Here is a 16,760-nt window from a genome sequence, read left to right as displayed (position 1 = left end):
ACTGGCTTTGAGAACAGGCCTCCACCAACACAGCCCTTATCCTGTACCTACCATGAGTGCTTGCTCCCCTTCCTCTAGCCTTACCTTAAAAGAACAATTAGCAGAAGGGCCTCCCTGGTGGCCTAGGGGTTAAGTCTCAGCCCTATCATCCCTAAAGCCTGAGTCCCATCCCTGGCCAGGGAGCTGACCTGTGCCTGCTGACCTCACCTGTCTCGCCCTCTGCTCCCCTCAGCAGTGTATCTCGGTATATCTGCCTGTTCTGCTCCCCACTCCGTCTTTGGTGAATCCTCTAACACACAATCCCCCTGCACCTTTGGCCTACAGTCCAGTTCTATGTCAAAAGAACAGTGTTAGGAGACACCAAGATGTGCTTAGTGCTGCCAGATTTCTTTCTCAACCCATCCACCTCAGTGCCCTTTCTGAACATAGACAAAATTACAAATGGGGGCCTCCCCGGTGGCGCTGTGGTTGAGCGCTGGGTTGCGAAGCTGCCCGCAAGCTTCTGCATCGCTAGTTCCGACCGCCGGCTGCTCCCCAGCCACCGGAGGAGGGTCCCACATGGCGCGCAGACCTCTCCTGCCGCCCGCTGCTCCCCTCAGCAGTGTACTTCGGTCCTTCTGCCTGCTCTGCTCCCCGCTCTGGCTCTGGTGAATTCTCTCACCCTCCCGCGCTTCTGACTGTATCCAGTGCTTGTATAAATAAATAAATAGTTAAATCTTTAAAAAAAAAAATACAAATGGTGTTTTGTCATTAAAAAAAAAAATTCCCTTCATTCACATGGAATATGGAAAGCCTGATTTGTATTGGACACTAGTAATTTACATTCCTAGACACCGTGCTAGGCTGGGCCCAACTCTGAGTCTGACCTCTGGGAGGGTTCTAGCTGGGAGAGGCCAGGAGACGGCTACTGAGGGACAAGAGTTAAGAGCCCGGGCTCGGGAGGCACCTGACGATCCCGGGGGCCTGGAGCTGCCGCAGCAGCGACGGCTGCCCGGGCGGGGTGGGCCCGGGGCTGAACCGGTCCAGGGAGGGAGTTTGCCGAGAAGCGCGTGAGGCCCTGAACCGAGAGCAGGGGGCGTGGCCGGGACACTAGACCCGAAGCCTCGGAGCTGCGGGCCGCTCGCCGGCACGTGACTTCCTCGGCCGTGGGACGAGGGGGCACATAACAGACCCCTAGGGTCGCCGAAGCGCCCTCGAGAGGGGCCCCGCGTGGAGGCCACGACGCCCTGAAGCGCCGAGGCTGCCAGAAGCCCCGCGCCGGCACGGTCCTGCCAGGAGCTCGGGACCGCACGAAACCTCACACTCAGTGGATGAGCTCCCGCCACGGAGGCGAGGCCTGGGCATTAGGGGGCCAGCCGCGTGCGCCCCTTCTCACCGGGAGCGGAGGCTCGGGGAGGAGCGGGACGCGGGGCCTCCGCAGGCCGACCCCGCCCCGCCGCTGCCCGGGCGGCCCGCCCCGCCCCCCGCCCCGCCGCCCGAGGACCCGTGCGGGGTGCCCGCGGCGACGCCTGATCGGGACGCGCTCCCGGGGGCGTGCCCCCGCCCGCGCCCGCGCCCCGCGCGTTCCCCGAGAGCGCGGCGGGCGGCGGGCGAAGAGCGCGCGGGCCCCGGGGCGGGTCCGGAGGGCGGCGCGGCGCGCGCAGGCGGGGCACGGCCGCCCGCGCCAGGACCCGCCGGCCCGGAAACGCTCGCTGTCACAAAGGGGGGAACACGTGGGCTCCGACGGCCGGGGCGGCGGTGGCAGGGTCCGAGGGTCGCCGGGAGCACCGCCCACCATCCCCACCCACCCGACTCCTCCGCCGGGGCAGCCAGGCCGGTCCAGCTTTGGCCGGCGCCCGGCTGTGAGGTGGATGCCCGGCTCAGTCTGAACACCTCCCTCCAGTACGTACAGGAGGCCCGAGGGCCGAGGGGCTTCTCCCCTAGTCTCCCGCTTTCCCGAGAACCGCGATCTTGGGGAGCCCCCACCCCACTGCCACTGCTCCTCCTAGAGCCGGACCCGCGGCTCTTGAGGCGCGACCGTATTGCCAGTCCTGGGGGTCGGGGCACCTGCAGCGCCTGCGGGAGGGGAGCCTCGCTGTCTACTCAGCTAGGACCCACCTGGGCCCCTCAGTCTTCCCGTCTCTCTTTCTCCTTAGGTTTTTTCCACCTCGCACAACCATGTCCATCCTCTACGTCTCCCCTCACCCAGATGCCTTCCCCAGCCTCCGAGCCCTCATAGCTGCACGCTACGGGGAGGCCGGAGAGGGTCCCGGATGGGGGGGACCCCACCCCCGCATCTGTCTCCAACCGCCCCCTACTAGCAGGACTCCGTTTCCCCCACCCCGACTGCCGGCTCTGGAGCAGGGGCCCGGTGGGCTCTGGGTGTGGGGAGCCACAGCTGTGGCCCAGCTGCTATGGCCAGCAGGCTTGGGGGGCCCAGGAGGTAGCCGGGCAGCCGTCCTCGTCCAGCAGTGGGTCAGTTACGCGGACACGGAGCTAATACCAGCTGCCTGTGGGGCAACGCTGCCAGCCTTGGGACTCCGAAGCTCCGCCCAGGACCCCCAGGTGAGTGAGAAGAGAAGCACAGGCAGGGGAGGTTTAGGAGAACGAAGCAAGGAATAGAATGATGAAATTTCAGATTGCCACCTGCTACGGTGACCCTGGGCAAACTTAAACTCTTCCTCCATGAAAGCCTTGCTTCTCACGTTGAGGGACATTGTTGAGATTAAAAGACTTATGCAGAGCACATGTCCCTCCCGGGCCTTTTAAAGTCTCTGAATAAAAGTTTTTGAGTCTGAAAACTGTTAAAGATAGCAGTTGCTGTGAATTGTAGGAAACGACTTAGGCCAAATGAGATGAGGCCTGTAGGACAGAAGAGATGATAGTTGCTGGGAAGATATGAAGGAGAAATGAATGAGGAAGGGAAGTAAGGGGAAAGGAGAGATAACCTTGCCTTCTCATGTAATTGTAAGCCCTTCCAGAAGGGGACTGTGCCTCGGGGTCTCTGTAACACCCCTACTTGCAGAGCATTGAGCCCCTGATGGATACTTAATATTTCTTGAATGAATGGATGAAATGAATGTGATGTGGATACTGGCTTGTTCCCTTATATCCTGATTATCCCATTTAGCACAGAGGTCCGGGTTGGAACTCCCTGTCTCTCCATCTGACTTACTATTCTTCATAGCACTTAAGGAGAAAAATAGGGCAGTGTGTTATGTATTTGTACATATATTGTCTGCCCACTAGAATATAAAGTCCACCGGGTCAGGAACTCTGCTCATCTGCTCAGTGGACTCCTTAAAGTGCCTGGCACATTGTAGATGCTTGATTTTTTTTTTTTTAAGGTAACATTAGTTTACAACACTGTATGGGTTCCAGGTGTACATTTTCTCACCTCAGCACATGTACATATCACACCACACCTGCCACCAAATACCCAGCCACCATCTATTACCAACCAATCACCCAATATATATTTGTTGAAACAATTACTGTGTTGCCCCATACAATCTTTACTACAACTTTCTGTGCTTGATATATTGCTTCTGACACATAAACTAACTCAGCAAGAATTTATTGAATGAGTGGGAAGTATTTTTATTATGGTCATTTCAGTGACGAAGAAACTGGCATAAGAGGTGGGATTTGTGGGAGTAGGAGGGCCAAATGGATTGGAGGACCTCGTCTCATACCCCTTCTTCTCACCAGGCTGCTCTGGGTGCCCTAGGTAGGGCCCTGAGTCCCTTGGAAGAGTGGCTCCGGGGGCACACCTACCTGGCCGGGGAGGCCCCCACTCTGGCTGACCTGGCGGCTGTCACGGCCTTGCTGCTGCCTTTCCGATATGTGAGTCCCTGGGGTCTGGGGACAAATGAGGGCACCTCCCCTTAAATCTCACTCTGGGGTGACTAAGGATAGTTCGTTCCTTTCTTCGCTCCCAGGTCCTGGACCCCTCTGCGCGCCGCATCTGGGGTAATGTGACTCGCTGGTTTATCACATGTGTCCAGCAGCCAGAATTCCGGGCTGTGCTGGGAGAGGTGGTTCTCTGTTCTGGCGCCAGGACACTCTCCCAACAGCCAGGTGAGGAGTGATTCCACTGCAGCCTTCCGTGCAGCTCACTTTCTTTTTTCTCTTAGAGATGGCAGAATCACTGGGGCAAGGGTCTGCAGCAGGGAGAAGTGTGGGGGTCAGCATGGGAGAGCCTTGGCAGCTGAGATAGCTCCTCACAGAGGGTCTCCATCAGGCTGTCCGCCTTTCTTTGTTTCTCTCTAGGCCCTGAGGTCCCTGCACCCCCAAAGACAGCTGCTCAACTGAAGAAAGAGGCAAAGAAACGGGAGAAACTAGAGAAATTCCAACAGAAACAGAAGATCCAACAGCAGCAGCCTCCTCCAGGAGAGGTAAGTGGCTTAGGGTGAAACTGGATGGATGGCTGGTGTCGTGGTAGGCTGCTGATTTCTGGGTCTATGTCTTTTCCTTTCTAACCAGAAGAAACCAAAACCAGAGAAGAGGGAGAAACGGGATCCAGGGGTCATTACCTATGACCTCCCAACCCCACCTGGGGAAAAGAAAGGTATTAGGAAAGAGAATGGGACCCCTACCCCCCACCTCCACCCTCCTCAGCTGCTCCTTCCAAGTTTTTACCCCTTCTCTGTCCCCACTTTGCTTCGTGAGGCTTTGCAGAGCCCCTCCAACCTCCCAGTGCCTGTGCTGTGACGTGAGCTACAGAGGCCCAAGTCCTCTGTTGACATCATTGTCTTCCCAGCTGCTCCCAACCTCAGCACTGTCCCCTTCCCCTTCTCCCCAGATGTCAGTGGCACCATGCCTGATTCCTACAGTCCTCAGTATGTGGAGGCTGCCTGGTACCCTTGGTGGGAGCAGCAGGGCTTCTTCAAGCCAGAGTATGGGGTGAGTAGGCACTTTCATCCAGCTTTAGAGGGATGGGGAGGGGCGTGGGAAACAGCAGCTCTGAAGAACACATTGCCCAGGAGTGGGCCGGGAAAGGTGACGAGAGGCCTTAGCATGCGCCCATCCTTCCTCCCCCATCAGCGTTCCAGTGTGTCAACACCAAACCCCCGGGGCACCTTCATGATGTGCATCCCACCCCCCAACGTGACAGGCTCCCTGCACCTGGGCCACGCGCTCACCAACGCCATCCAGGACTCCCTGACCAGATGGTGAGCTCCTGTCCCCTCCTCCAGCTGGTTCCCTGTTCCCTTTCTGCCCCCCGCATCCTGTCTGTCCCTTCTCTCCCCAGACTCAGGCCCATCCTTCATCCTCCTCCTTCCATATCTGCCCTCAGCTCTGCTTCCTGGTGCTGCTACACCTCTCTCCCAGATGGATTACCCTCCTCATCTGATCACGCAGCATCTCCCCATTGAGTAGCCAACACCCCCACTTACATTCTTTTCTCTTACTAATAAAACTAACAATATTTTGAGTTAGACAAGAAACATGTGACTATATTCTTGTAAGAAATACAAGGAAGGCAGGCCTCCCTGGTGGCGCAAGGGGTTAAGTCTCAGCACTAGGTAGCTATCCGCAGCCACTGCAGCATGAGTTCAATCCCCAGCCAGGGGATCTACATATGGTGCAGCAGACCTCTCCTGTCTCACCTACTGCTCCCCTCAGCAGTGTATTTCAGTAGATCTGCCTGTTCTGCTCCCCACTCTCTCTGGTGAATCCTCTCACCCACCATACCTCTGGCCTATACCCAGTTATTTATGCATAAATAAATAAATCTTTTTTTAAAAAAAGGGAATATAAAGAAGGCATCAAATTCCCATGACCACCCCTCTGTAGACCTTTTCCTTCCCAACATTTAGCCATTATTATCACTTTAATGTGGATCTTTCTAAATCTTTCACATATATATATATATCTCATTATATTTAGAAATATATATATATCACTATATGTAGAAAGATATATATATATATAGCTCTTTATCTTAACAATCTTTCCTTGTCCTTGTACACAGACTGATTTCATATTCTTTTTTGTTGCTCCATAGTATTCCATAGTACAGTTATACCATAAGGAGTCACTTTTTTGTTAATGGCTGTTCCTAATTTTTCTCAGTGAAAACCCTGCTGGTATGCACATTGTACACACTTTCCTCAAACACACATGGAAGGATTTCTCTGGCGAGGCTACCAGGAAGTGAAACTACTCACCCGGCCTGAGGGGCATGAATAGAAGCTGCCAAGTTGCCCTCAAAAATTGCTTACCATTTTATACTTCCAAGCATGTGAGGGTATTTGTTTTGCATATCCTTGCTCACCATGAACATCATCAATCTTTGTTTGCCAATTTGCTGGGCACAAACTTGGTACCTCTGCTAATTTTTTTTTAAAGATTTATTTATGCATACAAGAGCTGGGATACGGGCCAGAGGTGTGGGAGCTGAGAGGATTCACCAGAGATGGAGTGGGGAACAGAACAGGCAGATTGACTGAAATATACTGCTGAGGGGAGCAGTGGGCAAGGCAGGAGAGGTCTGCTGCGCCATGTGGGTAGCTCCGTGGCAGGCCGGGGACCAAACTGGTGCCACAGGGGCTGTGGATTGCTTCATAGTACTATGCTTAACCCCTTGAGCCACCAGAGAGGCCCCACCTTTGCTATTTCTTATTATTAGGGAGCCTGTGCCTCTTCATGTTTCCCAGGGAGTCAGATTTCCCCTTATGTGAATTATACCTAGCTCTTACCCATTTTCCAATTGATTCTTTGGGTTTTTTACCTTTTTAAATTGTTTTGTTGGAAGATTTTTTTTACATATTCTGGGTATTTATATTCTTTGTTATATAATAAATATATTTTTAAAAGATTTATTTATGCATACAAGAACTGGGGTGTAGATCAGAGATGCGGGGGATGAGAGGATTCACCAGAGACAGAGTGGGGAACAGAACAGGCAGGCTGACTGAAATACACTGTTGAGGGGAGCAGTGGGCAAGACAGACCTCCACTTAACCCCTGTGCCTATATGATAAATATTTTCTCTCATTCTGTCTCTTGGATTGTTAGACTTTGTAGTTAACTAATTAAAATATTAACTGGTTAATATTATTAACTAATTATTATTTAATATTAATTAGTGGGGAAAAAATGCCAGAAAGGGAGAAAATATTTATGATGTAGGGCTTCCCTGGTGCAGAGGTTGATGTCTCAGCGCCATCAAGCTATCACCAGCCACTGCAGCATGAATTCGAATCCCGGCCAGGGAGCTGACCCACATGGTGCAGCAGACCTCTCCTGTCTTACCCGCTGCTCCCCTCAGCAGTGTATTTCAGATCTGCTTGTTCTGCTCCCTATACTGTCTCTGGTGAATCCTCTCACCCCTCCTCTCCCCACCTCTGACCTACAACCCAGCTTTTTAATTTTTTTAAAGATTTATTTATTTATGCACACATTTATTTATCTATTTATTTATTTATGGGGTACAGGCCAGAGGTGCGGGGGGTGAGAGGACTCACCAGAGACAGAGTGGGGAGCAGAACAGGCAGATTGACCGAAACACACTGCTGAGGGGAGGAGCTGGCGAGTCAGGAGAGGTCTGCTGTGCCATGTGGGCAGCTCCCTGGCCGGGGATGGAACTTGTGCTGTAGTGGCTGCGGGCAGCTCCATATGTTGTGTTCAAACCCCTTGAGCCACCAAGGAGGCCCCAACCCAGCTTTTGTATGCATTAATAAATAAAGCTAATCTTTAAAAAAAAAAAAAAAACATGTAAATACAGCCTTAAATATCTCCACCAGTAAAATATAAAAAAGAAATAAAAGTGAGTTATATTACTATATTTTTTTCCTCTTCCTCTGGCAAAGAAAAGGGTTTTTTAGAAATATCGATATTTTATTGATTTATTTTTTATGTCAGCCCCAAGAGATCATTTTTAGTGAAAGAGTATTCTTAGCTTATATTTCACAAACAACATTTTAGAGTTTATAAAAGATGTTCATATCCATGTGGCCCGTAAGCAGCATTTCCATTTAGCCATAATCTGCAAGAAAAGGGAGCTGCCACAGTGCCTGTCCCCAGGAGAGCTGAGCGCTGTGGGCATGAACAGACCTATTAAATGATGCAGACCTATTAAATGATGACTCTGATGCAGCTCCATGAGTCATTGAAAGTATGAACACGGTGTTGTGTTTCTATAGTCACGTCCTCTCTCCACTTAGTAAGCCCAGCAATTCTAAAATGTCATTAAAAAGGTTCATTCAACTTTAATGTTTTAAGTGCGCATCAACATAGAGCTGAGAGTGAGTGGTGCCTCTCCTCGGAGCTGGTACATGAAGACCCACAATCTTACTTTCTGATTCATTTCCTGATTGATTCTCTGAAACATTACTGACTTCCAGTCATTTCCTCCAGAATGATCTATACTGCTTTTTAATTTTAGTGCTTTTTGTTGTTCAGGAGTTTTACATTTTAATCTAGTTAGTTTATCACTGTTCTTTGTGACTTTGTCTTTTGTCTCGTTAAAGGCTTCTCCTGCCTCATAGTTAGAAACATGATATTTTCACCTTTTATTTTTTTGAAACACATTTTTTTCTTTTTTTTTTTAAATTTAAATTTAATTTAATTTATTTATTTTTTAAAAGATTTATTTATTTATTTATACAAGCACTGGGTATAGTCAGAGGCGCGGGAGGGTGAGAGAATTCACCAGAGCCAGAGCGGGGAGCAGAGCAGGCAGAAGGACCGAAGTACACTGCTGAGGGGAGCAGCAGGCGGCAGGAGAGGTCTGCGCGCCATGTGGGAACCTCACCCAGTGGCCGGGGATCGAACCGGCGCTGCAGAGGCTGCGGGCAGCTTCGCAACTCAGCGCTCAACCGCTGCGCCACCGGGGAGGCTCTGAAACACATTTTCTAATGCCTTTCTCTGCTGCACCTCCCCCTCTACTGCCTACTGCTGTGCTGGTCCGCGGCATTTCTCACAGCTGGGTTTTTTTTTTGTTTTTTTGTTTTTTGCATGTTGAGTTCCTTAATCTGACTAGAATTTATCTTTGTGATTATTGGGAACTTGGGAAATATTTCAGACTTATGAGCTAGCTGCCCCAGCCCACGTATTGAGTAGTTTGTCCTTTCCCTGCTGATAGGAAATACTATCTTTAATAAATATTAAGTTGGCATGGCTCTATTTCCAGTCATTGTTTTGTTCCAATGTAGTAATTTATCATTTTAATAATCAGAACTTTCTCATGTTTTGCTACCTGATTGGGCAAGAGCCTCCCCTTCCCTGTTCCTTTACTAACTTTCCTTGGCTGTTCTTGTCCTCTCCCTGACAATTTTAGACTTGGGAAGGGCGCCCTCTACTGCCGAGTCCTCCGATGCCCTTCCTAGAAGCCAGCCCCTTCTTCTCTGGTCTCAGACTCCACTGGCCATTCACCTCTAGTTCTCCCTGTTCCTCCCCCCAGGCACCGCATGCGCGGGGAGACCACCCTGTGGAACCCTGGCTGTGACCACGCGGGCATTGCCACCCAGGTGGTGGTGGAGAAGAAACTCTGGCGGGAGAAGGGCCTGAACCGGCACCAGCTGGGCCGAGAGGCCTTTCTCCAGGAGGTCTGGAAGTGGAAAGAAGAGTGAGTGTGCGGCAGCCCTGTAGGCATCACACCCCGCTTCCCTGTTCCTGTGCAGATCAGCCCGCCGCAGACAGACCTCCTCACCGAGGCTGAGGATCGGTTTGATGGCGCTGGGGCCTAGGTCAATTTCAGAAGATGAGTGAAACCCACACTGCCCCATCAGCACACCCCACCCCCATGTCTTCCACCGGCACAGGCCTAAGTGCTGATCCAGGCCTGTTGGTCCACTTCCAGGAAAGGTGACCGCATTTACCACCAGCTAAAGAAACTCGGCAGCTCCTTGGACTGGAATCGAGCCTGTTTCACCATGGACCCTGTGAGTACAGGGTGTCGGCTGGCGTGGGAATGGGAGGCCCCTGGAGTAGGGCACCCACAGAAGAGGGCACTGTGCTTTGGCCCTGCACTAGATGGTGAGGCCACTCGGAAACTGCTAAGGGCTCAGCTGCAAATGTCACCCTTTTGTGTTCCTTGTCACCCACTCTGGGAACTCAGACTCTTCCAGGTGGTACATAAGGGGGCCTCACCTTCATGAGCCTGGATGTCCCAGGTTCTCTGCACCAGCACCTGTCCTCAGCCCTCAGCTGAGTGGCTTCCTGCCATTTCCAGCTCTCGCCGCCTGCCCTTATGTTCTCATGGTCCCCTTGCCCCCGCTCCCTGACAGCCCTCCAGGGGCCGTGTGCTAGGGCAGGCCAGGTCTCACTGCTCTGCTGCTGTGGAGAGTGCCTAGGCCCCTAGCCCTGGACCCATCTCTAACTCCCTGGCTATACCCTAGAAACTATCAGCAGCCGTGACAGAGGCCTTTGTGCGACTCCATGAGGATGGCGTCATCTACCGCAGCACCCGCCTTGTCAACTGGTCCTGCACCCTCAACTCCGCCATCTCTGACATCGAGGTGGGCACCCCCCCAACCCAGACCCTCTCCATCCCTACCCCCGGCCCTAGCCCTGGGGCCACCTGTCTTAATACCCATCTCACAGGTAGATAAGAAGGAGTTGGCGGGTCGCACCCTGCTCTCTGTGCCAGGCTACAAGGAGAAGGTGGAGTTTGGAGTCATTGTGTCTTTTGCCTACAAGGTCCAAGGCTCAGGTAGCAGCCAGGAGCACCAGCATCCTGGGCCGGGTTGGGGGTGGGGAGCGGGAAGGGGACCACACTGAGACCACCTGGTACCCCAGACAGTGACGAGGAGGTAGTGGTGGCAACAACTCGGATTGAAACAATGCTGGGAGACGTGGCCGTAGCTGTGCACCCCAAAGATTCCAGATACCAGGTGTGGTGAGGGGGCTGCATGCAGTGGGGGGAAGAAGGCTGACGAGGGGCCCTTACTCTGTACAGGTGGGGTGGGCACTGAGCCCCTGGGCTGCAGGGAGAAAATTGGATTAGAAACTTAAACTTTGGGGCCTCCCCAGTGGCGCAGCGGGTTGAGCACCGTGCTGTGAAGCTGTCCGCAGCCTCTGCAGCACGGGTTCGATTCCCAGCCAGCCAGGGAGATACCCACGTTGCGGCAGACCTCTCCTGCCTCGCCCACTGCTCCCCTCTGCAGTGTCTTCGGTCCTTCTGCCTGTTCTGTTCCCCACTCTGCCTTTGGTGAATCCTCTCACCTTCCTGTGCCTCTGGCCTGTACCCCAGCTTTTATACAAAAAATAAATAAATCTTTAAAAATAAATAAATAAATGAAACTTAAACTTTGGGTGCTTTTCTGGCCCTGAGGATGGAATCTGGGTGTCAGGACTCAGGACCCCAGGTGGAGGCAGCCAGGCAAAGCCCTGTCTTGCATTTTTGATGCCTCCCTTTGTCCCTAGCACCTAAAGGGGAAGAGTGTCATTCACCCATTCCTGTCCCGGAGCCTCCCCATTGTCTTTGATGATTTTGTGGACATGGAGTTTGGCACAGGTGAGCAAGGGGCTGTCCTGTGGGGAGAGGAGGGAGCCCAAAGGGCACACCCCAGCTGAGTGACTCGGTTTTACTGGTTTTCTCCCATGTAGACACGAGGTATACATGTAATCATTAAACTTATATTTGTTGTTTTTTCTCTTGTCATAAAGAAAAAGATAAGCTTCACCTGAGCAGGCAGAGTTGGGCAGCTTCTCAGGGGGCTGTTTGAGGGAAGGGATGTGTGAGGGTTGTCTGGGAACCACATTCTGCAACTGAAGGCACACGAGGAACTTCACTGAGCCCCTCGTGTCCCCGGTACTCTGTGTGTCCTCAGGCGCGGTGAAGATCACGCCGGCACACGACCAGAACGACTATGAGGTCGGCCAGCGGCACGGACTGGAGGCCATCAGCATCATTGACTCCCGAGGGGCCCTTGTCAACGTGCCCCCGCCATTCCTGGTGAGACCTGGGGCCTGGAGGCAGCTCTGGAGGCTGCAGGGTACCCAGGTACGGCCATGACCAGGCCTGTCTCCCTCCCAGGGCATGCCCAGGTTTGAGGCCAGGAAGGCGGTATTGGCGGCACTGAAAGAACGGGGACTGTTTCGTGGCATTGAGGACAACCCCATGGTGGTGCCGCTTTGCAAGTGAGGGCAGGGGCCGGGTTGGGGGGGTGCTCCTCGGGGCACGCACCCACTGACCTCCCCACCGCGTGTACTGCAGCCGCTCCAAGGACGTGGTGGAGCCTCTGCTGCGGCCACAGTGGTACGTGCGCTGTGGGGAAATGGCACAGGCCGCCAGTGCCGCTGTGACCCGGGGCGACCTGCGCATCCTGCCTGAGACCAATCAACGGACATGGCATGCCTGGATGGACAACATCAGGTGCGGCAGGCCCCTGGGTGTGGGACAGCGCCTGGGGAGGGGCTGAGCTGGGCACAGGCCAGGTCCCCTCCCGCCCGCTCCTCTACTCCCTTTCTTCATGGTGTGTGCAGGGACTGGTGCATCTCCCGGCAGCTGTGGTGGGGCCACCGCATCCCTGCCTACTTCATCACTGTCAACGACCCAGCTGTACCCGCAGGGGAGGTGAGAGCAGGGCCAGACCTAGCCCGTCTGGGGGAGCTATGGATTTGTTGCATCCTTGACAGGGGAAGGGGTCTTGGTAATACCTTGGGTAATCACCCCCTGCCTCCCCACCCCTGGCAGGACCCTGATGGGCGTTACTGGGTCAGTGGGCGCAGTGAGACCGAGGCCCGTGAGAAGGCAGCCAAGGAATTCGGCGTGTCCCCTGACAAGATCAGTCTCCAGCAAGGCAAGGAGAGGCCTTGGGAGGGGTCAGGTAGAGCAGGGGCTCTGATTCTTCTCCCTGCTCTGACCTCTGACCTTTGGCCTTCTTCAGATGAAGATGTACTGGACACTTGGTTCTCCTCTGGTCTCTTCCCCTTCTCCATCCTGGGCTGGCCCAACCAGGTATGTCACTAGGCGGATGGGGTCTCGGAGCAGTCCTGGTGGATGGGGTCTCAGAGCAGGGTGCTTGGCTCCCTGTCACACCTTGCTCTGCCCCTAGTCAGAAGATCTGAGTGTGTTCTACCCGGGGACACTCCTGGAGACCGGCCATGACATCCTCTTCTTCTGGGTGGCCAGGATGGTCATGCTTGGCCTGAAGCTCACTGGCAGACTGCCCTTCAGAGAGGTGACACCTGCAAGACCCCTCACACGGTTCCTCACCCACCCTTCCTTCCGTCCATTGCTCAGGCTCATCACAGATGGCACCCAGGGCAAAGCCATGGGCAGCTGTGGGTGGGCTGGTCCAGGGGACTTGTGGGTCCTGAAAGCCAACCTGGACTCCACGCAGTGAGCCTGTGCTCTGTCATCAGGGTAGAGGGGGCCCCTTTAGGCACATGGAAGTGAGTGGGCTGACCAGGACAGTGAGGGGCCAGAAGCTTAGAGTGAACACCCCAGATACAGGGGCCTTGGGGCAGTTGGGGTGTAGGCCAGGAGACCCAGCTTACAGTCCCTCCCTTCCCTTACCTCAAAGGTCTATCTCCACGCTATTGTGCGCGATGCCCACGGCCGGAAGATGAGCAAGTCTCTAGGCAATGTCATCGACCCCCTGGACGTTATCTATGGCGTCTCCCTGCAGGTGGGGCTGGGCCCTCGGCCAGGCAGGGAAGGGCCGTGGGCTGTGGGCTGTGGCCAGGCCCCCTGACCGGTCCCACCTCACCCTCAGGGCCTCCACGACCAGTTATTGAATAGCAACCTGGATCCCAGCGAGGTGGAGAAGGCTAAAGAAGGGCAGGTACAGAGGGGGGGCCCTGGCTGGAATGTGGGGAGGAGGACGTGGGGCTGGGCTGGCTCAGCACACCCCTCTGACTCCTCCCTGCAGAAGGCAGACTTCCCAGCGGGCATTCCTGAGTGCGGCACTGATGCGCTCCGGTTTGGACTGTGCGCGTACACTTCCCAGGGTATGGTCCCCAAACTTCTCAGCCGTGCCCTTCCACCTTTCCTGAGGCCTATTCCCCTCTGCCCTGGCCATGGGTGGGAGGGAGGACTCACACTTCGCCCCCACCCAGGTCGTGACATCAACCTGGATGTGAACCGGATTTTGGGGTACCGCCACTTCTGCAACAAGCTCTGGAACGCCACCAAGTTTGCCCTCCGTGGCCTTGGGAAGGGTTTCGTACCCTCACCCACCTCCGAGGTGAGGGCCTGGCAGGCAGCGAGGTGGGCAGCACCCCCATAGGCTGCACCCCCGCCACTCAGGCATCACGCACATGCTGCGTCAGGACTGTGGCCATGGAGTCAGGAAGCCCAGGCTCGCTCCTAAGGAGCCTCCATGTAGCTGGGGACAGATGGTTACAGGGAAAGGCCAGGGCTTTGAGGGTCCTCTCCCGAGGTGCTGGGGGACCTCCCCCAGATGCTGGCACCTAGTGGCTGCTTTGGACTCATTAGACTCCTAGAATGTAGATTTGCCCATGGTTCCTGCCCCCATGGGGTTCTGGCTCCCTCGAGATAGCCTCCTGGCTGATACACCCCTTCTCCCCCCAAGCCCGGAGGCCAGGAGAGCCTGGTGGACCGCTGGATCCGCAGCCGGCTGGCTGAGGCTGTGAGGCTCAGCAACCAAGGCTTCCAGGCCTATGATTTCCCTGCCGTCACCACCGCCCAGTACAGCTTCTGGCTCTATGAGCTCTGTGATGTCTACCTGGTGAGAAGCAGCTGCGCTGGGGGGTGGGGGGGTGGGGGGGGTTGCTGCAAGACCCTGGGCCTCACTTTGCCAGAGGCTGGCAATGAGACTTAAGCCAACCTGTTCCCCTCCCAGTCCTCACAGGTGCAGTGAGGGCTGGACTAGACCTTTCCCAGCCTGAGCCCGGTGCCTCCCTGTCCCCTAGGAGTGCCTGAAACCCGTGCTGAATGGCGTGGACCAGGCGGCGGCCGAGTGCGCCCGCCAGACCCTCTACACCTGCTTGGACGTTGGCCTGCGACTGCTCTCCCCCTTCATGCCCTTTGTGACTGAGGAGCTATTCCAGCGGTTGCCCCGACGGACACCACAGGCTCCCCCTAGCCTCTGTGTTACCGCCTACCCGGAGCCCTTGGAGGTATGGGGTATTATCTGCAGGAGGGCTTCCCCAGCCTGCCCCCCAACAACCCTCCTCACCTCTCCTCCGCCCCACAGTGCTCCTGGAAGGACCCTGAGGCAGAAGCTGCCATGGAGCTGGCCCTGAGCATCACCCGAGTCGTGCGCTCTTTACGTGCTGACTACAACCTCACCCGGATCCGGCCCGACTGTGAGCCTCAGGCCCCCTCATACACCCCTTCCCACTGTGCCTGAGCCCACTCACCAGTGTGGCTGCCTCATCTCCTGTTTTGCCTCATCTCCCTGGCGTCAGGCCTCAACGTTTCTCCTTCCCCTGGCAGGCTTCCTGGAAGTGGCAGACGAGGCCACGGGTGCCCAGGCATCAGCAGTGTCGGGCTACGTGCAAGCGCTGGCCAGCGCGGGTGTGGTGGCTGTCCTGGCCCTGGGGGCTCCCGCACCGCAGGGCTGTGCCGTGGCCCTGGCCTCCGATCGCTGCTCCGTCCACCTGCAGCTGCAGGGGCTGGTGGACCCCGCCCGGGAGCTGGGCAAACTGCAGGTCAAGCGTGGTGAGGCGCAGCGGCAGGCCCAGCGTCTGCGGGAGCGCCGAGCTGCCTCAGGCTATCCTGTCAAGGTGCCCCTTGAAGTCCAGAAGGCAGACGAAGCCAAGGTGTGTGGTGCGGGTGGTCTCCCTGTCCCTGTTGCCCACACCATCTATTCCCTCTGCACTGAATTCCGGTCCTGCACTGGACTGCCCAGTCGATGCACACCAGGCCCCTTGAGCAGGTGGGGCCATGTAATCCCTCATATGCATGAGGAACAGCTGGGGTGGCACCACCCCCCAGAGTCACAGAGCAAGTTGACAATGGGGGCACACCTAGAACCAGGTGTCCTGCATCCTAGGCAGACCCCAGGCCCACCCCATGTCCAGAACATGCCCACAGGCCTGGGGCACATTTGAGTCAGCATTGTCAGGGAGCCACTGGGCCCTGGGATCCCAGAAGGGACAGTGGGATAAAGTGCATGGACGCAGGAAGAACCAGGAGTGGAGGCTGAGTTAGGGCCTTGGTGGCTGATCATAGTTACCTAATTGACTCCCTAGCAGCCCTCTGGGCCTGGCAGTATCATGGCCATTTTCCAAATGAAGCCACGTGCCTGCGTAGGAGCCTGGTTCCTAACCACAGTGCCTAGAGCCTGGCAGGGGCTGGACCTGCACTCTGAGGCCTGTCTCCTGGGGGGACTGACCACTGAGAAAAGGCAAAACCCAAAAGACCAATGATGGAAGAGAAGGGGGTGCTGATGGGGAGACCAGTAGGAATTAGGGGGGACAGGCCAGCCAAGTACACGCACTCCCAGACTCCTCTGCCTGTGGTGCCTGCCACTGTGGATGTTGGAGGGGCTCCACTCTTGAACAGAGGTCTTTACCCCACATCCCTTGTTCTCTGCCAGCTCCAACAGACAGAAGCAGAACTCAGGAAGATGGATGAGGCCATCGCCCTATTTCAGAAGATGCTGTGATACACCCAACTGCGACCCTCATAACCCCCCGGGCTCCACCAGGGGGGTGGCAGCAATAAAATATTTTGCCACAAAACCATCTTGTCTGTGTGTGTGTGGTGGAGGGAACGGGAGCATGGAGCGCCGAGGGGCTGGATTTCTGAAACCTCAGAGCTGCAGATGAGGCGCAAGACATTGGGTCCTGGTGGGCAGAGAGGTGCGGCTGTCTGTGTCTGGCAGGGAGCCAGGCCTGAGTCATGCTGCTCACTCCCT

The 16,760-nt window shown here is 55.3% G+C and overlaps 1 protein-coding gene across 1 annotated transcript; it reads left to right on the top strand.

Moving 5' to 3' along the window:
- The first annotated feature begins 1,731 nt into the window (after nt 1-1,731).
- VARS1 (valyl-tRNA synthetase 1) lies at nt 1,732-16,609 on the top strand. Its single transcript, XM_037519420.2, has 30 exons — nt 1,732-1,881; nt 2,136-2,544; nt 3,691-3,825; nt 3,921-4,059; nt 4,252-4,376; nt 4,465-4,549; nt 4,784-4,884; nt 5,026-5,153; nt 9,389-9,553; nt 9,788-9,869; nt 10,326-10,445; nt 10,531-10,639; nt 10,726-10,820; nt 11,353-11,443; nt 11,760-11,884; nt 11,966-12,069; nt 12,146-12,304; nt 12,415-12,505; nt 12,626-12,731; nt 12,819-12,889; nt 12,987-13,112; nt 13,458-13,562; nt 13,650-13,718; nt 13,806-13,884; nt 13,993-14,120; nt 14,469-14,624; nt 14,809-15,015; nt 15,093-15,204; nt 15,335-15,660; nt 16,440-16,609. The coding sequence occupies exons 2-30, from the start codon at nt 2,158-2,160 to the stop codon at nt 16,506-16,508; spliced, it is 3,795 nt and encodes a 1,264-aa protein (XP_037375317.1). The 5' UTR covers nt 1,732-1,881; nt 2,136-2,157; the 3' UTR covers nt 16,509-16,609.
- The last annotated feature ends 151 nt before the right edge of the window (nt 16,610-16,760 follow it).

The sequence above is a fragment of the Talpa occidentalis genome, unplaced genomic scaffold (genome assembly GCF_014898055.3).
Source record: "Talpa occidentalis isolate TD23 unplaced genomic scaffold, MPIMG_talOcc4v2.1 talOcc4.2, whole genome shotgun sequence".
NCBI lineage: Eukaryota > Metazoa > Chordata > Mammalia > Eulipotyphla > Talpidae > Talpa > Talpa occidentalis.
This window is presented reverse-complemented; position numbering and strand designations above follow the sequence as displayed.